A 26,293-nucleotide genomic window follows, 5' to 3' on the forward strand; every position below is an offset into this window, starting at 1 on the left:
CTGCTCAATTCAACTATAAGCATGTCATATTTAGATATTATTTGATCATCCAATTAATGCTTTGAAACTTCCAAATGTATTTAAAGTCACTGATTTGGACCCATTTGGACTCTAATTTGATTGATTTTAGTGTCGTTGGGCTCGTCTCACTGATACATTCAATTTGATTATAAGTTGCTGAAACTGTAGTTCTGATTATCCTGAATTTAATTTTGAAACTTACCACCTTGAATAGGCTTCAAAATTTATGCTCGATTAAGACAACTTTTTTGTGGCATATCAGAAGTGATTGTAACCATTCATGTTTGCTTGTGACTAGTGTGTCTCTGACTCACTATAACCATATAACCCTAATATAGTAATAGGTCCCATCCATACCATTCTCACAACCGATATCCGACATAAACCAATTATGAACCTCACCCATCAAGTGACCCATTAAAACTCTATGATTTACAAACCTGAACCCATCAAGCAAGCCATTAAAACTCTACTCCACTTACCCTGACCTAGAATTAATCTGAATCCCCACCCAATTAACCCTGAACAAAGGCTAGAACCAACATGAATACATGATCATCACATAAGAATTTGAAGAAATCTAGAGTCCACTTGAGAGAATTTTCCCACTCTTCATTTTTCAAATCACAATTATAATTTTATTTAATTATTAATTTCATATTACTTTCAAAAAATTTGTATGATAATAAAAATTTAAAAAATAATTATTCATTTATTAAGAAAACAATGATATTTATAATGTTCATAACAACTTCAAAAAAAATCTTTTTTAATCATAACCAATATTATAAAATACAACAATCAGATCCTTGATTAAAAAAACAACCTTAACTCAAATCTTGGTCTATTAAAATTTAAATAAATATATAATGCAATTTGCTAAGCTATAAATATAGGACGATTTTTTTCTCTGTTTTATAACATAATTATCTTAACAAATTATTATTAAAATTTTAAGTTTTACTAATACGTTGATAACATTTATTTTAAAATAAATATATATACCATAATTAATTTATAAAAAAAAGAAATGATAATAATAATAATTTTCTGATTAGTAGTCAAACATTTTTTTTTTCTTTTTTATGATTAATTTTTGTAAATCCTAAAACTGTACATATATATGTGCAATTAAACAAATAAAAAAAAATACCATCGAAATGAAACTTCCAATCCTGTGATTGTAACACATCAAATTTCAGAACCTTGCTAATAATAAACACCAATAAAACAAAATCTTGGTCATATAAATTGCATTTATGAAGGTAAGACCATCATAATTAGCACAACAGATGTTTAAGACTTCGTTTGGAATGATTTTTTTTATGCTTTCTAAAATAATTTTTTAGTAAAAAAAAATTAATTTTTTTTAACTAAAAAGTAATTATATAAAATAACAAAAAAATTATCTCAAATGAAGTCTAAAATTTCATGCTGATTAATGATGATTATAAGAGAAGGTTACTCATGAGTTCAATAAAACAATAAAAAAATAAAAACAGTAAAAAAATCAAAATAAAAGAATTGCAAAATGTAACAATTTTTTTCCAAAAAGCCACATGATGAGAATCCCACAAATACCCAACTTAGGCATATTTTCTCCAGATTATCAATATCCCTAGCTTCATACATATCCATGTCCAATGCATTATAAGCTCGTTTTATCCAAACACGTTACAGAACACAATCAAAGATGAATGGCTTATGGTTGGAATCTCCATTGGCATTCCATCATCATGTATCATCAACTTGGGAGTGGAAAACAAAGCTTGGGAATGTTGTAGTGATATCCCTGACCAAGACAAAACCACCATCAGCATAATTTATAATTTGTAACTTGTAATTATATGGATGCACAGCTAATATTACTTATTTAAATAAGCAAAATGGCATTCATTTTGGCTTCGTTTTGGACAGCTTTCTTGCTGCTTCTTAAAACAACTTTTAGTACAAAATTTTTAATTTTTGTACTAAAAAACTACTTTAATAAACAATGCCTTAGTTTCGTTTAAGACAGCTTTCTTACTACTTTATAAAAAAACTCTTGACATAAAAATTTTTGTACTAAAAATTTGTTTTAGAAAGCAATAAAAAAATTGTTTCCAACAAAACCTTACTCGGAACAGTAACTCTATTTCTTATGCTATTTATATTGTTTTAATACATCAAAATCAATTGATGACAGCAATATTTTATATGCTTATATAAATAAATAAATAAGTAATTCTTAAGCGATGAGAACATTAAGTCATTAAGTGAACAGGAAGCAGTAGAAACCAGATCGCATTCCTATATAACTTAATTTTAACCTGTTTAGTTTGCATGCCATGTCAATAAGACTTGAGTATCCAGATTTCACACAATGTTCAAACAAAAAAGAATTTTTTTGTCATAAGAAGAAAATAGAAGTAATTAAACTAACCCACGCAAAGAGAGAAAACTGCTGATCGTCAAAGTAAAACTTTTATCAGGTGTTAATCCAAATCTTAAATCAGATCTGTCGGTAATTCGAAATCTTCCAATATGATAAAAATGCCTGAAATTCTCATCCCAAGGTGATTCAGTTCGTATTCTAGTAGCTTGGTCAAGGGTGTTATAGAGTCGAGTTACTAGTTAGCAAGCTCAAGCTCAATTTGATAAATGGCTCATGAGCTAAACTTAACAAGCTAACCATTCAAATTTGAGCCAACCTACACTTGAACCACTAGTAAATGAGGTAGCTCATTCAAATATGGTAATATAAAATACAACTAAAAGATATTAGAATTTCAAAATTTAAGTACAAGACTATTAAAATTACTTAAAAGTTATCTATGTTCGTTGCCTCAAATAATTTCATATAATTTCTTCTCTAATTTATGTTTCTTTTTATCATTTTATTACAATGACTGTTTCAAATCAAAATCAACTTCTCTTTTTTTTATTTTATAAAAATTAAGTGAGCTTATGAGCTATGTCATACTCATAGAATTGAAATTAGAGCTCGAGCTCGAGTTCAATTAATTACACAAACACGAGCTCAAATTATGGGTAGCTTGAGCTTGACATGACTTGCTTACAACCCTAAACCTGGCACAATGGAGTTTTCATGACATGTCAATGCCTATGCACTGCTCTGCAAAACGGGGAGTAGCAAAGAGCAATGATGCATGTGCATGACTAAGCTTCCCATGCTCTGTGCTTCAACGCAAAGGTCATGTTTCACACTCGCAACTCATAAGCCCAAGTCATGAGCGGTTAGTTTCGCCAAATCAAGGGCTTCTACAGGTAAGAGGGTTAGTGTAATTCATAGTTGCTGCAATTCTTCTCTCGATTGCCCGTAGATGTTTAGGGGTGTCAATATTTGACACGACCCGAAAACCCAAATCGAATCCGAACCAAAAATTCCAGGTTAAGGTCAACCCGGAACCGAAACTAGTCTGGTTTGGGTTCAACAAATCGACCCATTTAAAAAACCGGGTCGGATTCGGGTTGACTCAAAAATCCAAAATTGACCCATTTTGACCCGAAAACCCATTTTTGACCCGAAAACCGAGACTGATCCGTTTTTTATCCGAAAATCGGAGATTGAACCATGTTTTGACCCGAAAACTAGCAATTTTTGGTCGAGCCCGGGTCATTTGGGTGGTGTCAGGTTGACCCGGATCCGAAGCGGGTCGGGTTTGGATCTGAAAAACTGACCCATTTGCAAAAACGGATCAGGTTCGGGTTGACCCGAATAGTTTCGGATTCGACCCGAACCCGACCCGTGACCCGAATTGACACCCCAAGATGATTAGTGACCGCTACATAGTAGGAGGCACAAGATAAATAAGCGACCTCAGATAATGCGGGAGACGTGAAACAAATGCATGGCTCTCAATTTCAAGCCTCCATAATATATTCCACTTCATATAAATTTGATTTTTCTTTTTTACTTTCAAGAATTCTTGTTTAAATATTCATAATGACTCTTCTTTAGGCACAAGTAAAAAATCTCTTTAATCTTTAAATTTGTTTACTATTTAGTAATAATTTTTCCTATTAATATTTGATATAAAATAGCATTGATTATTTCACAAACCAAATAGCTTATAAATCACTTAAAGGATTTTACCAAAATACAGTAAGCAAGCAATTGAAGATTTTGTTCGCTATGCAGTAACAAAACAATAAGTATGAAACCTTGGGTCAGTAAATATAAGCATATAAGATAATAAGATATTGAAATAAAGTGCAGGTTTTACTTGAGATATTGAAGGGTCATGTTCTTTAATAAAGAAGGATGCCGCAACACTAGACTGTGCCACTCCTCCTTGTCAATCTTGCCATCATGTTTTGTATCAGCTTCCTCAAATGTCTGATACAGAGGACAACATGAAACAATTCTTCGATTTAACAAATAGTATAAACTAATTTCGGCTTCGTTTGGGACGGCTTTCTTTCTGCTTCTTAAAGCAATTTCTTAATATAAAAGTAAAAAACTTTTGTACAAGGAAGGTGTTTTAAGAAGCATAAAGAAAATCGTCCCAAACAAAACCTTAGTCAGGAGACTGTCAACAGGATACGAAAAACTATTGCAAATAGATTCTAAAATATAAGCAATATTGATGCTGAAAAAATATAAGCAGTATTGATGCAGAAAATATTCGACTCACATCTTGAGAAGAGCATAGACTTTCAATAAATAAAAAAATAAAATGCTTAGCATACTAAGCCAATATTACATGTTCAACAATAGAGAAAAAGCTTGTACCAATATATATCTAAAAGGTAAGTGCAATTTTGTGGCTTGTATATCCTAAAATCATCATCATCATCATTAGACTAAACCATTATAAATTCATTTTCATTAGTTCATGTTCAGTATTTGTTGAATCACGCAGCCAAGGAGAGGTCACGTCAGCAATTCGTGGCCAACAATTCAAGGGCTACAGTTGGAGATCTGTGGGCAGCAATCTGAGGGATGCAGTTGGAGATCCATGGGCAGTAATCAGAGGGCTACAGTTGGAGATCCGTAGGATATGATTATTATAATTAATTAGATTAAATGTATTTTCTTTTTCTGTTTATTCTCTTAGAATGTATATATATGTAATGATTACAAGAAATAGAATAGAATTTGAATTTCTCTCTAAATAATTTCTTCATCGTATCAGAGCCTAGAAAAATCCTAAGCCTTCTCTGAGTACCGGCAACAAACCTTCCTCCCTTTATTACAAACCCTCAACCGATGGTAACTCTTCACCATCTTGTTGATAGCCTCTCTTCAAGCATCGATAGCCCTTGCACAAAATTCATCTTCTCATTCAATCGAGAAAACTCAACCATGTCAATGGATAGCAAGATCTCATCCTCCTACCCAAATATTACCAGTTTAAACACCGGAAACTCTGGATTTGCAAACAACTTTTCTACTCTTCCTAGACCATAGTGTGATCACTGTGCCAAACCAAGACTACAAAGGAGACAGGTTGGAAGATTTATGGAAAACCAGCTGATTGGACTGCAAAACAATTAGCACAAGAAAGCAAGGTGAACTCTGTCAACACAACACAAGATCAATCCATCAAAGCTAAAGCTATTATTTTCACCAAGGAGCATTTAGAGATGCTGAAGTTGCTTCTTAACAACATCACGAACCAACAGTCTCCAGAACCTGCTAGTCTACATGCTCACTCAAGTATAAAATAGTCAAAACTTTAGGTTATTGACTCTGGAGCATCAAATCACATGACAGGAGACATTACACTCATTCATGACTATCAACCTTACCAATCAAATCGAGTAGTTAAGATTGCTTATGACTCAACATCCAAAGTTTTGGGAATTGGTTCTGCTTTTATTATAGGAGATATCACCCTTAAATTGGTGCTTTATGTGCCCAATCTTGAGTGCAATCTAATTTATTTTAGTAATTTGACTCGTGATAGTAATTGCTTAACAATTTTCTCCAATAATGCATGTATTTTTCAAGATATGGATTCAGAGAAGAAGATTGGCAATGTTGAGATGTGTTTTGGGTATATTATATCAAGACACCCAAATTCATACAAACCTTAATTATTGCTCTTAAGAATCATCCTATTGTAAGTCAGTTTATTGAGAGTCATTCTAGAGTCAGTCAAGATAGAGAGATTATCATATGGCATTATAGGTTAGGTCATTCAAATTTCATGTATCTTCAAAAACTTTTTCCCCATTTATTTATTAATAAAAATTCAAATTTGTTCAAATGTGAAACTTGCCAATTGGCTAAACGTACCAGATCATCTTATTCAATTGTTCCTTACCAATATTCTAAACCCTCTGCCTTGATCCATACTTCCATAGTGATATTTGGGGACCCTCAAGGGTTAAAAATATAAGTGAACCAAGGTGGTTTGTGATATACTGATATTTGTTGATGATCATACCAAATTCACTTAGGTTTATTTAATGAAAGAAAAATTTGAAATGTGAAGTTGAAAAGATATTCAAATCATTTCAGCAGATGATTCAAAACCAATTTGATACAAAAATTCAAATCTTAAAATAAGATAATGGGAGAGAGTACTTTCATTATATCATAAGAGAATACCTATCAAGCAAAGGGATAATCCAAGTGAGTTCATGTGCTTATACACCTCAATAATAAAATTGGGTAGCTGAATGAAAAAACAGGCAACTCTTGGAAGTCACCAGATCTATTATGTTATTCAAGGGAAGCCATTCTTATTGTTGCATGCCTAATAAATAGATTACCTGAAAACAACTAGACAAACTCAACTCAAAGCCTATTCTCATGCTCGATTCATATCATTAAACCTTCCACCTAAAGTTTGTGAGTGCTCTGTCTTTGTTCATATATATACACAAGATAGAAGCAAGCTTGACCCAAGATTAAAAAAATGTGTCTTTATTGGGTATTCCCCGACAAAAAGAGATTACAAATGCTTTTGTCTTATTTTTAAGAAAGTATGTGAAACCATAGATGTCAGGTTCTTTGAAAACAACCCATACTTCACTAGTTTTGAAATTCAAGGGGAGAGTGAAGGGGAATTTCAAACTTGGGAGTGGAATTCTTATTCTATAACCAAATAGAATCTAGTCAAAATTAACAAATATCACAAGAAATCTAAAACACAAGTATTTCCTATATCTCAAACTTCACCTTCAGACCTATTATATAAACCCATAAGTCCTAATCAATCCCTGTAAAGAGTAGCAATTAAGGAACAACAATATGTATACTCAAGAAAAAGAAAAAAAATCAACATATGCCGAGCAGTGAGACAAATCTTGCACCTGTCAACTCTACTTTAATGGATCCAGCAATTGTAGAAATTCATATAGAGAAGAAAAATGTGGAAGTTCAAAAAGAGATATAGTCATCAAATGGCCAGAAATAATCATGCACCAAGCATCCAATCGAAAATTTTCTCTCCTATAGCAGATTACCAGACACTTATCAAATCTTCCTTTCCAAGTTGGATGATGTACAGATTCCGACCAATATTCAAGAAACTTTGAATCACCCAGGATGGAGGCGGGTTGTTAAAGAAGAAATTATGAAATTGAAAAAATATCAAACATGGGTGATTACGAATCTCCCACCAGGAAAGAAAGTTGTGACTTGCAAATGGGTGTCCACCGTAAAGCATAAGGTGGATGGTAGTGTTGAGAGTCTGAAAGCTAGACCGGTTGCAAGAGGTTTCACTCAGTCTTATGGAATAGACCTTAAACTTAACACACACACTTACTAAAATTACTTATAATATGCATAAACTTTATTCTACTAATTCTAAGCTTTTTATTTTTAAAAAATTTCTTCTATTATTCCAATTTTCATTTATTACACTCAATATCTCATAGTTAGAATTATATCATTTGCAAAAACATCTCAATTTAAATATCTTTTACAGGCCTCTCCATCCATAATATATAGAAAGTGGTATGGACTCAATGTTGATCCTTAATATAAACTTAAGGTGCTTTTAAAAATTTGAATCACTCAACAACTTCAAAAACTAGTTAATGTTCTAAAAATATATGATCCCACCCTGGCTGTTGTAATGAAGATTTAGATTTTAAGATGGTGTCTAGGGAAAGTTCATCTTTCAAATTCTGCAGAGAGCAAAATGCCACAGGTAAAAAATTATGTGCGACACTTTGAAATTCAACCAGTAAAATGCTAAAGCTTCTATGGCATCTGTTTGGCATGTGATGATTCTATAATATTCAACTTCATCACCAAGAAAATAATCTTTAAAAAAAAAAAAAAAAGATTACATGAGATACCCCTGGGATTATGTCAAATAAAATGCTAGATTACTACTAAAAAAGATGCTTGACACTCTGCCCGGATAAATCATTACTATTCATCCGTTTTAGAACTGACAATGAAAACCTGCAAATTTATATAAAGATAATCAATTTCCCATGATTTCATTTTAGCTTTTTAAGGCATATTTATACTTTTACTGATTAGTTAAAATAAAAATTACTTTTTGTGTTTAAGGTAAAAGAATATATTTCATTCTTTCAGAAACATGTTAAATATCAATGATTTAGATTTTTGTTGTCCTTGATCTATAATGTTTAAAAATCCACAAGTTCTTGTAAAGAAAAGTAATGCCCCCTACATTCATTTATATTTCCATTGATAAGTTTACATTAAAATGTTTATTTTTAATCCAAATAGTTCTTTTATAGTAAATTAATGTCTATTTAGTATCAATTAAAGTAAGCATTTTTTTGTTCAATACTAATTAAAATGAGGTATTTTTTTCTTTAAAAAATATAATATAAACATTTACATTAAAAAAAAGCACTTGCAATTGAGGCTTTTTAATAGCTAAACCAAATTCTAAATCATATAATTTCGGAACGTGTACTGCTAAATGACTAAGAAATGGAAAATAAACTAGGACCTAATATGAAAGACAAATAACCAGTGAAAACGATTAACAGGTAAGAAAGGCTTCATTTGGGATGGTTTTTTTTATGCTTTTAAAAGCAATTTTTTTAGAAATTTTGTACTAAAAATTATCTTATAAAGTAATGAAAAGCCTTCCCAAATGAAGCCTAAGAAGCAGGCACGTTAAGATCATTTGGAATAAACATATAAATTGTGAGGTGATTACTGCACACAAACCTTGTCAATTATGCTTTCTATAACTTCATCAGAGAGGTTCATGCCCGACTCAGAAAGGGTAGCCACTACCATTTGCTTAACCTGTTCATCAAAACAAGCTCGGTTACTATAATCAGGTAACAGAATCTTGCCACCATGTGAACCTTGACTTTTTTCTCGAGTTAAAAGATTTTGAGTTCTGTAATCCATAAAAGATTTAGCTACATAATAAACATTTTTAACCTATTAATTTGATGCAAAATAAATTAGCTTCTTGGGGCTATTAATATAAGACTCAATTAAGGTATTCATTTAGTGTTTACCTTTTAAACATAAAAAGGTCAAACATGTCAGAAGTAAATATCCTTTATTATAAACAATTTACTTTAAAGAGCTGTAAACCATTTAACTCGAATTAATGAACAGTTACGTTTCAAAATAACAAAATTACCTCTTGTCTCTCTATGAAACCTTGTTGCTTGAGATCATACAACTGAAAAGAAACTGCAATTCAACATGGTGATCCAAATCGAAATAAGTGGAAATAAAATAAATTTAAATAATACCATTACATCATGATTAACCTAACGAACAAATTGATACAACTCACATTGAATCTTATCATCAATCGGAGCATTTGGATGAAAAACAGAGAGAGCACGAGCAAATTCTTCGAATCCTAGAATCCCATTATGTTTTGTATCAAACAAGTCGAATACCTGAAAAAAAGGATGTGAAAAACTGAAAATCATTAAGTATAATCTTGTGCCAATAGAAATTGTTAGGTATGCCAATTGTAGTTGCTGCATGAAGTGAAGAAAATGTAAAGGTTTTTATTAGAACAATCTTGGAGTCAGTAGTTTCCATAAACCTATTTTATTCATTATGATATTATTATCATTAGACTTGTATCAAACTATTTAGTCTTGCACCAAACTAGCTATTGTCAGCTCGAGGCATCCCTCTTCATAACATTTGTTCCTAAATGCTACTTGTTGCATGTTGGAAATATTCTAACAGACCAGGAATGTGTAACGCTCTATGATCATCTTAGGTACGAAATTTTCAAACTCACAGAGAAACATGGGACGAACATTTTTCTATATTGTCAGGTTGGTGTTCGCATTGATTGGATTCTTCTCAATGCAATTAGTGTCGAGACAAGTGAAGCTTCAAGATAGACTAAAGATTTGGCAAAGAGAGTTCCGACGAGAGAAATCCCAAATGCTCTAAATAGAAGACTTATAATATTCAATTTTGTATATAATACTTAGACAAAATAGATAGAGCTAATTATCCTCACCTAGCCATCAAAACTTATGCAAAATCTAATTGGCCAAGCATACATCTTGTTTGTCCTCATCAACCTACCTAAGTCCATGGCAGGACAAACGGTCGCCAATTATGGCTATTTCAAGTGACTCCCATTATCATTCTTGATAATCAATAAATAAATATGTGAATATTCAGAGTCCCATTAATGGTTAGAATTCAAATTTTACCGTAGCAATGTCAATCCTCCTAGCTTTTACCAAATCTTCAAGGCAATATGGGATTTTCTTAGAAACGACTTAAAATCTATTTGATTGTCTCATTCATATCGCCTTCATGATGCTTAATGTCCTAATTATTCGCATTGGATAAACACAAAAAAAATCAGAAGAGCGATGGGCGGGCACTTAGAGAAGGAAGTTGTTCATGCTAGGATCTACCTCTACTGGATTCGTGCAAATGTTAAGCATCATATTCATCAAGATTTTGGGTTAGACTAATAATCTTGTGAAGAGAGTTCTAAGAAAATAAGAAAGGATTCTCTCCAGTTTTTCAAAGTACTCTAATGAATTTGTAGAAAAAAAAAAATCCGCCAAAATGAATTGACTATGAGGCCTATTTATAGGATTGGCCTAGTATGTCACTCCTTTAGTGATTAGAGATGGTGTAATCTCAAAGCCATCACCGCCTCCTTATGCGAATGTAGACCCAAGATAGGTGTTTTTTATAAGTGTTTTATTATATTCCCAATATCTTGCCACTTAATATTTTTTTTCTAGACAACAAAATGGGGATTGCCCAAAGCAAAATGGCTTGAGAATATTAGAGAGGCACTTACCAAATTTGTGAAACTATGAAATTTTCAACCGTATATTCTCATTTTTCTAACTTTTCCTATGAAATCTACATTCTTTGCATTTTCATAATTTAGGATATTTTTTAAATTCTAAAAAAATCATATTTGTCTTTGCTAAAAAATTCTCAATCAGGTCAAAGTTGTGCACTAACACGATGGTATATTTCGTGTGAATTAGGTACCACCACATCAACCAATAGGTTTGGTAAGGTTGTAATGAAGTTGTGAAATGAACAAATCTAAAATCTAAGTGGGCGATGGGTCCAATTTTCTTATAAGTACTATACTTTGGTTTGAAGCTTGGTAAAATTGTGGTGCATCATGAATGAACCTGAAATAAGATGTGCATGCCATGTTACGTACGACTCCAAAGATCATTTAAGGAATGAATTTTACACGACAAGCGCAAGGACATGTACGGACATGCAATAGATTAAAAGTTCAAATGCAAAAGTTAAAAAGAAGCACTTTAACTATTTTGAGCCCATTAAACTCTATTTTCATTCCAATGGGAGAAGGATGTGTCGTCAAATTACCCTATGACTTAATAATCTCAATATCAATTTTGAAGACTATGATAAAGAAAAAAACTCTATGTAAGTTCAAAATTTTAAATACTTTATGTTCATTTTGCCTAAATATTTCTTGAGCTTAAATACATTTTATTTCATTTAGCTGACTATGGATATTCATTTTGCCCAGCATTCATTCCAACAACACATCCGCAACACACCCATGGTTTGGGCAGCATTCTCACCAAACTCTGGAGCTTAGCAAAAGATTTTATTGACACTTATGCACCATCTCACAAAGAGGGGGTAGTGAAAGTATGTCAGGTCAATTAACCACATTAAGAAAGTCAAGTTTGGCTATGTAAAAAGAACCAAGGTTAAATATGCCTCCCATTATGCCATGAAATTTGTGCACAAGCAATGTGAGAGGTTCCTAGGTAAAGTGAAAACCTCCCCATTGCAACAAGAAGTCACACATAAGCGGTGTTGGCCAGCTTCAGCTCCATGGGTGGGTGTGATACACAACATCACAAACTAGCACCAGATGGCGTTAAATGAAAATGAGAATGAAATCCTCTGCGGAAGGGATGAGTCCCTTGTTTGGAGTCGCGACATGAATCTAGCAAGGCTTCATTAGTCTATTTGGACCCCCTCTCCCCCATTCCCATTTCCCCCTTTGAAATCAGGGAAATCAAGCCTGGATTGGGTATGGCCAAGTCCAAAGCAATGAATGGATGTGGACGTACCAACAGTGTAATGTGGTCACCTATCTGCAACATGCAGCCGGGTGAATTTTAGTCCCAACACAGGACTACTTGAAGAACGTGGTAGGGAAGCTACAAGCGTGGGCTTTCTATAAACTTTTTACAACGCATAGAGATTTTTGGCACAAGCAATGACTAGTCACCCTAGCCACTCTTAGTCGCATACTCGCATCAACACGACCCCCTCTCTCAAGACTACAAATCACAAATTTGATCTCAAACTTGCTTTTGGTGTCCAATTGTGAAACTTACATATACTGAAGGCCAAATTTGTCCGCCTTTGTGACTTGGCTATCTATAATGAAATCAAATTGGAACCCAATTTTAAAGATTGTGGTCAACAAATTCAGGTTCATGGAACGGAGTTATCATATGATAAAATTAGTATTAAACCTTCAAAGGAAAAGAAACCTTCAAGGGAATAGAAATGGATGTGATAACGCCATAATTGAAGTAAAGAGTTAAAAATGGTAATGGGATGACCGTGAACCCCTCTGGATTAGTTTGTTGGACATTATTACATGTTTACTACTACAAATACTGATTGCCAATGCTAATACTACCATTACTTGTCCCAGGAATCATACAGAAAGAGGTATATCTGATCTCCAGGCCTCTTATAAAAACACCAGACAATTGAAAAATCGAAGCTAGAGAAATCAAGTCAAACTTAGTTCAAAAGGAAATCAGCAGAAACAATAACTTGCATTCGCCATCTAGCTTAGGATGTGATTTAGAGAAAAATGCAATATAATATTGCATCCTCCATGAAATTTATCACAGAAACAGAGACTATTATGTATATATATATATTCCCCATCAAGAGCTGTATCACAATCTACTGCTCAGATAATGCAGAAGCAAATAGTCGTATGGCAATGAATTAGTTGGGGCAGCTCGTCATTTTCATTCATTCCAGGATGTGATATCAAACAACTGTGATATTACTTCAAAAAGTCAATCAAGCAATAAAAAGGAAAAGAGGTCAACTTAAAGCATAAAGCCTCCGCCACCCGGGTCAAAGAGAAGTTAATATACACAGCCATACCCCTATATTTGAAAGGAGGTTATTTTATCAACTCTAACCCATGATCTCTAGATAAGAATCGAGCCAAAATACTTATGCAACTAAAACTCATGATCTTCAAATAAAAAGACAAACTACTATGCCAAGCTCACCCTCTCAATTATGCCTTTCAGTTTCAGTGGAAAAAAAAAACTATTAAAGACAAGTTCCAGTAACTCAAACAATTATTGATGTGCTTGTAAAACAGATTCAACTAGTAGCAAGAAAATTTTGAAAATACCCGATCAGCAAACAAACTCTCTTTTTTGATCGTTTTGAAGAGTGCTAGTTGAAACTCTTCCTGCAGCAAACAAATTAGATTTTAGACATGATAAAATTAAAATAAATGATATTACAGGGACTCATTAATTAAAAATAATGTTGCACCTTATATGCTATTGAATGTCCTATATCTGAAAAGATATATCATTTAAACAGTACTAATAACACAACAATAAATTGAGATTATGCATTTTTTGCTATTTATTTGAGCCAGTACTATTTAATTATATAAACAAAGTTAGTTAACATAGGTCCAGAATGCAATAATAATGACATGGGTATTTTGAATTAAAGCAAGATTATAACCTTGTTGATCAATCCATCATCAATAACAGCACTACTAATCTTTTTAAAGAGCTCATAAAGTGCTTCTATTTCACTTACGCTGACTGCAGAAAACATAGAGAAAGAAATTAAGGTCAGACGGCATTGCCTATAGGCTTGTTATTCAATATTTGTAAACTATTAAAAAGGGAAGGAAAATAAACTTTTTCTTCTTTACAATTAGTCTATTATTATCACCCAAGTAAATTAGATTATGGAGCCGTGTTATGCAACATACACACTGTCTCTCTTGCTAGAACCTCAGGATCTTCTAGGCCCTTGGTCTGCTTTTGCAGATCAAGATCACAACACTTCAATAGCGCAGAAAAAAAGTGCTTGAAACCCTCTAAGCACTGCACCATGATATTCTCTCATCAACAATTTCCATACCTGCATACAACAACAAATAAAAAAAAATACTCCTTCAATTCCTCAGAATAACATAGAAATTTATGTGGAAAAAGTCTTGCCTCTTGATACTCCTATTTGTTGGGTCTAAACTTATCCATGGGTGGTACTGGGACCTTAGCATCAAACACAATTCGAGCCTAGAAGGGAGGAGAGAGAGAGAGAGAATCTATGAGAGCTTCTTAAATTTTAGTACAAGTAAAGATTGATGTAACATGATTGTATACAGAGCTCATCCTCTAACCCCCCTATTAATAGATTTATGGTTAGTTAAAGGTTTTGTGCTACTTAAGAAACACAAGAACTTTTACATAAAAAGTCATAATGAAGCACGTTGTGGAACAAATTTGTTTGGTTACAATAGCCAAAAATTGGGTAACTTTTAGAATTCATCGAGCAAGAACCCTAGGTGAGTTATAGGGAGAACTCGTGATTGAAAAGAGGGTACTCATGAACAAGTAATCAAGATGTTTCTTAAAACAATTTATGTGAGTTGGTCTTGTGTTTTGAATTTTGGAGATAAGTAAAGCCTTCTCTAAACCTTGAACTGCTCATCTCCAAAGTTCAACACCCAAAAATTGGGCAACTTCAAGCAAGTTCCCAAGGTGAAGTCATCTTGTGAGAACCATAGGTGAGATATATAGTGAGAATTCATGATTTACAGGTGAGTACTCTTGAATGAGTAATAAAAATATTTGTTAAAACAATTCATGTGAGTTGGCGAATCTTGTATGTTGTACTTTGGAGATGAATGAGTAAAGCCTTCTATGGGCGACTCGATAAGATACAACTTTAGGCAACTTATGGATTTGGGCAACTTCAACCTTGGCAATTATCAAATTAGGCAACTTGTTGAACTCATTTCAATATCATAAGATGGCTTAAGTAATCCGACCCATACGAATATGAAAGCACATTAGTTTCTTAATTCTTCTTTTGAGAAACTAAAAAGAATAAAATAATAAATATTCAAAGTCTAACTCAACTCGAGTGAATGGCACATTAAATGTGATTGATCACATAGATTTAATTACTTATGTTGAACATAATGGCATCAACAAAGGCTATAAATATTAGTTGTTGTGGCATTTTCAAGGTTTTTGGCATTTATTCATTTTTCTACACCTACAATCAAGTTATTTGTGCTCTATTAAGCTGAAAAAGCTTGATAACAACTCGAGTCCAAAAATAATTGTTATATAACTAACAAGGCATGAAAATGAATAGGCACATGAACTAGAAAATTATATGACAAAGATGTCCCCAAAGTCGCCTCTAAAAATAGTATATATAGAGCCAATGTATGCAACTACAAAGGTTATTGATCAGGACCATCTGATTAACATTGAGGCTATACTAGTCTCTCCAAACTAAAGGAGATTAATCTTGAGAACACTGCTATAAAAAAAGTTACTAATAAGGCTATTGCGGGCATTGCTGAGAATATTGCTTCAAAAAATATTGTTGCCATTATAATCAAATAGGTTGAGTTACCTAGTACTGAAACAAGAGATGATGTCTTTTGATTTTCAATAAGCAAGCTTCAAGGCACTACTCAAGAGGTGGGGTCATAAGTGATGCTTGCTCCATAAGAGATGGTAATTATTTGCTTACATACTCCGAATTCACCATGGTTTTTGGATTTGAAAATGTCTTAGCAATTCTAAGATTTAAGACCATCGTGATGAGTCACCAACTTTTGATCAATTTACTTATCATCTAAATTTCAAGAGTTCTTCTATCCCATATGTGACTTCGACTAAAGGTGAAGCAAAGAAGACCCATTACCAAAGAAGATTAAAATCAATAAAGCATTGTCAACAATCGATTCTTAGTTAATTTGTTGGTAAGGAAGTCACCATTATAGGTAACTTATTAGAGAATATTCAAGTCATGCGAGAGACATATATGACATGGTTATAATAATGATCAAGATCAGGCTTTAAGAGTCACAACTGATGGTGTGGTGTCCAATAACATACTTAAAGAAGTTCTGAGTTAAGAACCTTTGTCCTGGTTAGATGAGACATGAATAACGATCTTGATTGGGATATTTGAAGAATTGCTTGTTGAAATCACATCGTTGAATGATATTATAACTTCTTTTAAAAATCATTTTGGGGCCAAGAAATTTAAATTATTGAGAAAGTAACCAACCTCAAAGTCTACAAGGAAGTCGAGATAATATGGTTTAACTCTTACAAGAAAAAAACTTGAATGTTAAGTAGAATCCCTACCATTTTACCAAATAAAGTCATTCAAAAAATGCAAAAAGAGATTGATGGAATGAAGAACAAAGTGATCTTAATGAAGAAATTTGTTGAATCTTCTCGGTCAAACTAGTTCCTAATGAGTTGAGAGTTTGTTTATGCCATTTGATTCACTATAGAATCATTACTCAAGAAACTACTCATGATACAATGCTTCGTTTTTTTTTCTTTGGAGTTGAGATGCCTTTGCATGACAAGTTTGGAAATACGACAACTTCTTCAAGACAGTAATGAGAAAATTGACCATTTTAGATGTACCTCACAAGAGATAACTTCTGAGAATTTATTTCTAAGTTTTTTCATCTTTTCATGTTTTCTTCTTTTTATGTAAGCAGGTGTAATCAACTTTTTATTTTATTAAAAATATACATTCTAATCATATTGCTTCTATCAAATATGAAGATAAAATTAGACTTTAGATGTCTCTTTGTTCCATTATTTCTGTACTTGATCATGTTGTATGAGTTTGCTCGTTATTTGAAGTCGTAGCCTTTATCATAAAGTCAATTCTTGTTGATGTATGGATGGGTCAAAGGACGATAAATTGTTTGAACTTCCCAAATTGATGAAAATATCTTCAATTAATCAAGAGTTACAATGCCTTTGTAAAGATGAATTTAAAATAATCTTCTTTTATAACGAAGCATAATACAAAGTTCTTTGAGAAGGTGCATGTTGAAGTGATAAGACTACACAGTTAGAACTGTAAAGGCAAACGAGAACTCCAAGTAGCTATATAAAGACTAGTTGTGTCTATATCATGTTTAGTCTTACTTTGGACTGTGCGTTCAGGCCTTCAAGGAGGTAACAAATATCCTCAATTTCTACGATTTGATCATAGCAAAGATTATATCTAATTCATTTGCTAGCATAATCTCATTCATTACTTTTCTTCCGAAGCATAAGGCAAGGCGGAGTGTCAAGTTTTTTAGGTATATGTTAAAAAAAATTTGACCACTCACTAGGGAAAGGGAATGAGTAGTTATGTTCCCCAAATAGTAAATGTGCTAGATATTGTCTAAAGCTTATAAGAAGGTTAAAATTGTAGAGTAGCTACATTTCCTTGAAAAGAGTTCTTCATTCCTAGTAACTTTGACATACAGCTCAGTAAACCTCCTTTAGATTGTCGATAGTCTCAATTTTTTTAGCACATTGGAGGTTTTTAAGTGACAAACTTTCTGAATTACTTGTCATCGTGAAGCAAATAGTGATTGTCATTGAATTTTGAATCTTCAGTGATCAGTGACAATTAGCACCCAAGCTAATTTCTCCATGATGATATATCTTAATCCAGCTCATAAAAGAATTTTTCTTAGATAGTATATCATCCATTACTTTTTTCCATCTTTTATTAGAGCTGAACTAATAACATCTTCGCTAACATTAATATATAATACTAAGTTGTCACTAGGTTGTGATATTTAAATATGAGAAGATGAAGAGAGAAGTGCCTTGAGGTGTGTGGATGTCAGATCACACTCACCAATGTACTAAAAATATTATGCACTTCTTAGTATCTTGAAAAAAAAGATGAATTTTTGTCGCCCGGTTTTTAGAAGAAATAACTAAGGACTACAACTCATCAAGATAATTGTTGAAGCACTTTAATAATTTTTCGAGGGGAAATCTCAAAAATCACTCTGACTTTAATTAGGTTCATTTTCATGCCTTCAAGAGTAAAATGCCTAGAAATTATTTTAAACTAGCTCCAAAAGTATACTTTTAAAGAATTGTGATTTTATTATATCTCTTGATAGTTGCATACATCTCTAAGAGATCTAAGATGTGTGGTGATGGAGTTTTACTTTTGATGAGTGAATATGAATGGATACTTGAATATTCCAACCCTTTTGATAGTTGAAAATTCAATACATCTTTTGATGGTAAGTCAACCTACTATTTTTTTAGTCTGCATGGCATGACATTCATCAGTGATAAAGCCCAAATTCTAACATTCATGAGATGCGTCTATCTTTGGTAATAGCCTGAGAAGGATTCAAGGAAGCTTAATACTAGGTAACTGACTACCAAGTCAACTAAGGCGTCTATTTGTGGGTGAGGATAATTGCCTTTTAGGCAAGCTGGGTTTAGCACATTCTCCATTTCCCATTTGATTTATCAACATTATGACATTAAATATACAAGATGGGTATTGCACGTATTGGATAAAGTCGACCTCAAATAGCTTCTGGACTTAACAGCGAATGGTATATACCTAAGTCTCAAAGACTCGGTGATTTTTTTTCCTACTCGTCATGGCCAGCTTGTCGATGTTGTGGCAAAGACATACATGTTTATGTCAACTCTATACATATCTACAATAAACTAAGCAGAAACTAAGTATTTATTTGGCAGGTATTAAGGAGTTTTTCCTTGTACTATGGATAGAAAGATGTGGTATGGAGCGCAAGAGTTTGGTGATCTTAAAATATGGTGACCTCTCTGATTGCTATGAAGCTCTAGAGGACGGCTCCTCTCTAATGCACACTCCTTACTAACTTCAAGTAATATGCCCCAAACTACAAGTTTCTATAGACAATGATAGTGTATCCTCTTGCAACAAATTTAACTGATGCTTGGTATGTTCAAAGATGAAAACACTACTTTGAAAGTATTAAAGAGCAAATGAGCAAATAAATATGGTATTGTGGATCTTTGAGACATCAACTTTTATGAAGTCGGTGATAGCACTGAATTGTTGATTGCCTTCCCTAAAGATGATTGGGAATGTAACCATAATGTTATCTTTCCTACATTCACCATAAAGACCATAAAGGGGCTTGTTAATAAGAAACAATCTAAGAAACTCAAAATATAATTGATCAAAGGCACATTTAAAGATAATATTTATGGAACTTCCCATGTCGAAGAATATGCTACTAATTTAATAATTGGTGACTAGCATTGTGACAACAATTGCATCATCTTAGGGGTTGGGTATTCTTTCAGTGTACCTAAAGAAGTTGATGCAGTGTTTATCTCTTCCAACTGAATTCTCTTGAGGCTAACTTGCCTTGATACTTTTACCCCAACTCTTTCTAGAATAGTCGGTATAACTCTTACAATATGAATTGCCTTCATTGGGGCAGGCTCATTTCACTACTACTCAACTAATGCCTTCTCGAGATAAAGTACTAGGTCAGTAAGGATGAATCCCTTCAATTTGATAATTGGTGATCAACACTATGTCAACAATTACATGATTTTAGGGGTTGATCAATTATTATCGATAAAGATAATCGGCATCACCACCACAAAAAAGACCATGAAAAAATCAAGGCAGCATGTACATCTTTCGACTAATTTCACATGAGGCTAGCTTACCTTAACATTTTTGTCACAACTCCTCGAGAATAGTTGATATAAATATCGCAATATGAATCACCAGTGTATGTATAAGCTAATTTCATTGCTCCATTAAAGTGTTCTCGAGATGACATCCTAGTTCAGCAAGAATGAATTCCTTCAACTAACTAGTGTAGATAAGTTCTTCAACTAAGTTAAGGAGGTGGTGGCAATCTTTCTTATCATGCATATGATCTTTATGGAACACACAATATTTTATTTAGTTAAATCTTAGGAACAAGGACTTGTGTGCATTGGTGATGGTAAGTGAAAATAATCTTATTATGGATTTTGTCTATGATCTATACGAGTGAAACTCAAAGACTAAAAGTCGGCTATTGTAAGGTCAAGCCAAACTCTCCCACTTTATGATGTTTGTAGCTATATTGAACCTCGGTCTCACCCCTCAAGGTGAAGTCATGGTGCTTTGCTTGTTATTACTAATGCTTTTGACGAGAATGTTATGGCTTCTCAACCTTATCCCAATTATTATGTGGCTGACTTCGTTGGTTATAAGGATGTCGACATGAGTTTTAAATAAAACTAGAGTCATTTGACTAAGATGTTGAAGTTGTGGATATGAAATTATACTCTTCTATATTGATATGATTTGTGGCTAGTTCAAGCAGCTCGAACAACATTCTGCTTATTACAGATATCTAACATAATCTTCTCATGCTATTTTAATACGACTTGAACTATTGTTGCGTCCAAGTCCTAGAAGTCCAACATTTCACATTGAAAATGAACTATGAAATTCCAAAGTAACTCACTCTTGCCTCATGCTCTAGAAAGCCTGTGAATGCTTTAATGATTTTTTAATGCTAGTAAATTTCTTCATGAAGTGTCACTTAAAGTCAAAGTATGAATAAATACTCCCTAGTGGAAGACAAAAACCATCAAAGTAGGGCCTCTTTAAAGGTGGTTAACAGTATTCAACATTTCATTAATGCTAAGAAAAAATTCCCAACTCAAAATAAGCAATATGGTTGATAGGATCCGACTTTTCTCCATAGGAATCAAGATGGTCTATTTTAAATTTTGGAGGAGGCTAAGCCTCTAAGATTTCCACAACATATGTATTAATAAGCTTAGATTAATGCTTCATGGGTCAATGAGGAAGAAGTATCCCAAACGCACATTTTTTCGGGATACAAGTTCTGTCAATAACTAGAGTAGAGGCAATGGCTCTAAGGTTATGTTGACGACAATGAATTAGAGAAAGGTTAGATCCAGGTTTTTATCTAGCACAATGTGAGGAGCAGCTCATCAAAATAGCTCAAGGATCGTCAAGATTATCCTTATCAAGCAGTCGTCCATTTGTTTGAGTTGCATGGAAATTACACGAGCTTGTTGGCGAGAATGCTACGTGGGTTCTTGTAAGAACTCTTGATTGAAAAGCAAGTGCTCTTGAATGAGTTGCCAAGATCTTCATGAGAGTAGTTTAGGTGAGTTGGTGACGTCAGTGTATTGAATCTTGGTACAGGGTAGATCTCCTCTAGGCAACTTGATGAGATTTGACTTTAGGTTACTTCTAGCTTTGGATTAATTTAACCTTGGTGAGTACCAAATTTGTTTAAGGCTAATGATTTTTTAACCTAGTTTAGAACCATATGATGATTTGATTAACCTGACTCAGAAGGATAGGATGCACGTTGTCAAAGAGCAAGTGTTCATGTAACCTGAAGGGCACAAGCCACAAAGTGCCTATCAAGTACAGTAAGTAATTGTTTATCAAATAAAAATTTAATCTAGTTAGCGATGCAAAATCCATTCAAACAGACAAGAAAACATTTAAATAAACTAGTACATTATGTTTTAACTCAGGTGAACATAATTACAATTTAACAAATTAGAAATATTTGCAGAGTAAAGACATCCAACTAATCTACCTAGAGAAATGAAACATAATTACAATTTAACAAATTAGAAATATTTGCGGAGTAAAGACATACAACTAATCTACCTAGGTCCTAGAGAAATGAAATATGTCCCTACGCAATTTAATTTAAAAAGTAGACAAGGAATAAATGCATAACATGCTCTTTTTCTATAGGGCACATATGTTCAGCTTCATTCTATTGTCTTTTTCTTCATAAGGTGCCAGCATATTAAATTAAAAGGAAAACGCTTCACATGAATGTCCATATTTGGTTCTTATTATTAATTGTTGTCAGCTAGTATGCAAAGAGCGAAGAATGTTTCACCTGTATTCCCACGTAAAACTCTCTCCTCCACCTCCACTCCACGAGATAATCAAGGAAATGATTTCTCTTTTCAAACTAAACTCCTATCTGAATAATCAGAACAATCAGATCATCCATAACCCAAAATTTACACGTTTCTCAACATTTCAATCTAACAAAGCACCAGGGAAGAAGAAAAAAATCAAAAAAAAAAATAAGCCGACATTTAGGAAAAAAAAAAAAGTAAACAAATCCAAAGGAAATACTAACATCCAGCAGCCGCAGAATCATCAATGGGATCCCCAATATTTAACATATAAACTTCAAAATAAAATATCCTATAGCAGTCAAGCAAAGTAAACCAAAATAACAAATAACTTACGGCTTGATTTGTTCTATTGGAACCAAGAATCAGCAAACCCTTAAAGTAGCAAACCACAGGAAATCTGAGCGCATCTGATAGGATTAGCGACGAGAAAAAAAAAAAACCGCGACCTGCAGAGGAGGAAGGGCTCGAAGCTCAGAAACGTATAGATGGAGGTTGAAGGAAAACCGAGCAAAATCAATTACCCTGAACGAACCGATGGGAGGCGAGAAGAGAGAGTCCTAATTATTAACCATTTTATTTTATCCTTATTATGTTTAACTCCCCGATTCGAATCTCCGTTGGCGATGTCAGATCTATGTTAAGGGTTGTTTGGCTGCCTAAAAAATAAATTCATGATAAAAGGAATGTAGTTTAATATAAAGACATTATAAAAGGAATACTTTAAAGATTTCTGAATAAATGTAAAGTAAATGCATGACTTTATTTTTTTTTTAAGTGGATGCAATATAAAGTGCAAAAAAGTTGTTGTTGGGATAGTTAGTAAAGCGCGATAGTAGCATGCAGCGGGCGGGAATCCAAAATTTTTAAATTAAACGGGTTTTCAAGTTGACCCGGCAACCCGTCGGGTCAACTCGAACCTGACCCGTTTTTCAAATTGGTCGAATCTGCGAACCCGAACCAAAAAACAGGTCGGGTCCAACCCGGATTTTCCAGGTCGGGTTTTCGTAACGTGTCAAATATTGACAACCCTACCAGCAGTGGTGGCAGTGCCCGGCAGTAGTGGTGGTGGTGGCAGGGATGACCAATTGCCACTGTCGGGCACGATGGTGACTTGCGGTCGGTGGTTTTGGCGGCAACAGGGGCAATAGCCCCCGGTGGCGGCCAGCGGTGGGGGCGACGGCTAGCGATGGTAATGACAATGACAATGTAGTGACACTGCTTAGGTATTCCAAATACACTCATCCTACATCAAAATTTTACTTTACTTCAAACCAAACATTGAAATTCCCAAAACCTCTGCATTTGTATCACTTTACTTCTAAATGCAACAAATCAAACAGCCCATTGATAATTTGTTATTACAACAACAACATCAAATTTTTATCCAACTACATGAGATCTGCTACATAAATATTTTTTATTGATTGTGTCATGTCAAGAGTCAAATTATCATTTAAATCTTATAAAAATGGTCATTATTAATATTTAAGGAAATTTACATACATATCACTTTATAATAAATAATTTACATATCTAACATCCAAAATTTTAATATTACATACATGTCACGCTATATTATTTTAATATCAAATATACCACTCATATTTCCTTCCTACCACTCATATATTTCATTTATATCACTCATATTTGATATGAAAATGAACTATGGGTGGTATATATGTGATATATTCTAAAAAAATCATGTTGATCAAGCACGAATCTCGAGGCGAAACCGAACCGAAAACTCCAAAAATTAAATTCGGGAGCATATGAACTCCGATTTCAGCGAGCTTATAGTCAAACTGAGCGTCTCGGAAATACGAACCCAACAACACCAAATTCAACTCAATTCGAGCCCAAATGAGCCAAAATCAAGCACCCTAAGAGTTGTTGGAAAGCTCGTACCACAATTTGAGTTACCAAACGGTCTCCGATTTTAACGAGCTTATAGTCGAATCGAATATCTCGACGAGACAAATCCAACGAGCTCAAGATCGCTGGATTCCGACATCACTAAGGCCTTCAAATGACTGACGAACGGTGTATGATCAAGGGATTCAATATCAGCCGTCCATTCAACCACTCCCTATTCGCCCCTGATTTCACACCTATTTATAAGTCATGTCACTCCAAAAAAAAAAACTATAAATAGACCCCTCATTTCTCATAAGAGGGGACCCAATCAAGAAGAAGAGAAGAAGAAGAAAAAGGGAAGGAGAATCAGTTCCTCCTCGACCGCCGCCGGAGTTCTTCCCGCCGCCCTAACACGTCGGGATTCTGCCGGATATCCGGGAGAATGTTCGAATTCTGCACAACTTTGTAACTGAATTTCAATTCAGAAGAAATTCATTGTAAATCTGATCGTCCTAACTTGGGAAACGACCAACTTCTTGTAACTCAAGCAACACTATTGGAACTTTTCAACTGTGCGTAGCCCCGTGGTTTTTTTCTCTTGTCGGGTTTTCCACGTAAAAATCCTGATGTTTATTTTCCTTTACTGTTTGTCTGCTGAATATTCGTGCAATGCTCAGACAAAAATTTTCTAACTCTACCGCCGCATATATTCTAGCCCGCAACAGTATGTAATATTAAAATTTTAAGTGTTTAATATATAAATAGAGTAGTATAGGGTTGTATGTCTGTAAATATCCCTAATATTTTTTAACTAAGTCTTTTTGGGTATACATTTAACTTTCTTAACATAAGTCAAATCTAGTACATCTACTATGTTAATCGGATCATCGGAAGGCCGTGATTTTTTATTTTTTTATTTTTTATTTATAAAGCTAGAAAAGTAGATATATTCTTCACGATCACATGTTAAATATTTTCATTTACTTCATCCTAAGATGAGAAAATTCATATAACAATTTCAAATGCACTGTTAGATTCCAGAAAACACATAAATGATTCTTATTATTGACAAGAAGGCCTAAATGATTCTTATTATTGATGGAGAAAGTGTCATATCTATATTACTATTATAAAAAGGACTTGAATTTCCATCCATATCAAATTCTAATCTTAAATTTTAATTAATTTTAATTATTCAAATCAACTCACAACCTTTTCTTTTAATTATTATAATTATAATTAATTAATACTTATAACTTTATTTCTATAAAGTTGTTGTAGTAATAAAGTAATGATGTATTAATTAATCTGAGAGCCGAATAAGGTGAAGGAGTCCTTCCGCTCCAAATAATCGAGAAGTCGCATGTGATTCTACCCTTAAATTATCTTCGCCTTTGTTTTTTTTTTTTTCTTTTTTAAAATTTGCATCTTCCGATTTCACGTCTCTTCAAATTCCTCTCTGCCCTCTTCTTCTCCTCCTGTCGGATTAGAAGTTCTCATCTTCGTCGTCAACCTTGAAAGCCATTACAAGTTTCCTCTGGCCAAATCATCCTTCTCCTCGGCCTATCCGGAACAAGCTTCTTCACCGCCCAATTGTAGCTTCCCCTTCTCCGACAAAATCAAATATTACACGTTACAATGTGTAAAATGTAAAATTAAAAAAAATTATTGTTGCGTCCAGGAGTATTCGCGGCGGTAGAGAAATATAAAGTTCATCGTCTTAGCATTGTACGAAAATCCGGCACGCAATCAGATAAGTGAGAGGGTGTAGTATTCATAAGAGACACCAGAGTTTTTACTTGAAAAACCCCTGAAAAGGGGGAAAAATCACGGGGCCTGGCCCAGTTTGAATGAATACACTAGTATTTGTAGTCGATTACAAATGAGGCCCTTCCTTTGGAGAAGGCCTTAGCTTGATGTACATCTTATAGAGTACATTACATGATGTAAATACAAAGAGTTACTATTGACGTATTCGCTTTGTTGGAAG

The 26,293-nt window shown here is 33.6% G+C and overlaps 1 protein-coding gene across 3 annotated transcripts; it reads right to left on the minus strand.

Moving 5' to 3' along the window:
- Window positions 1-1,530: 1,530 nt before the first annotated feature.
- Window positions 1,531-23,103, minus strand: LOC110107168 (calcineurin B-like protein 3). 3 transcript variants are annotated; one of them, XM_020837349.2, is made up of 11 exons: window positions 22,971-23,103; window positions 22,783-22,895; window positions 14,662-14,739; window positions 14,430-14,581; window positions 14,174-14,256; window positions 13,827-13,886; window positions 9,726-9,834; window positions 9,567-9,619; window positions 9,137-9,217; window positions 4,248-4,360; window positions 1,531-1,813 (listed from the first exon to the last, which is right to left on the minus strand). In XM_020837349.2, the coding sequence occupies exons 4-11, from the start codon at window positions 14,551-14,553 to the stop codon at window positions 1,756-1,758; spliced, it is 681 nt and encodes a 226-aa protein (XP_020693008.1). In that variant the 5' UTR covers window positions 14,554-14,581; window positions 14,662-14,739; window positions 22,783-22,895; window positions 22,971-23,103; the 3' UTR covers window positions 1,531-1,755. The 3 variants fall into 3 exon arrangements, with proteins under 3 accessions (XP_020693008.1, XP_028554788.1, XP_020693006.1); XM_028698955.1 differs by lacking the exon at window positions 14,662-14,739 and adding an exon at window positions 22,422-22,508; XM_020837347.2 differs by lacking the exon at window positions 14,662-14,739.
- Between the last annotated feature and the right edge of the window lie 3,190 nt (window positions 23,104-26,293).

Source organism: Dendrobium catenatum, unplaced genomic scaffold (genome assembly GCF_001605985.2).
Source record: "Dendrobium catenatum unplaced genomic scaffold, ASM160598v2 fragScaff_scaffold_1189, whole genome shotgun sequence".
Taxonomy (NCBI): Eukaryota; Viridiplantae; Streptophyta; class Magnoliopsida; order Asparagales; family Orchidaceae; genus Dendrobium; species Dendrobium catenatum.

Bases quoted from the DNA above. Each gene is read 5' to 3' on its own strand.
- LOC110107168 (XM_020837347.2), bottom strand. From the start codon at position 14,553: ATGGTGCAGTGCTTAGAGGGTTTCAAGCACTTTTTTTCTGCGCTATTG. The intron at 13,887-14,173 runs GTTATAATCTTG...TGTTTGCTGCAG, and splicing joins ATGATGGATTGATCAACAAG to GAAGAGTTTCAACTAGCACT. The intron at 1,814-4,247 runs GTAAAACCTGCA...TGTCTTGGTCAG, and splicing joins ATGACCCTTCAATATCTCAA to GGATATCACTACAACATTCC.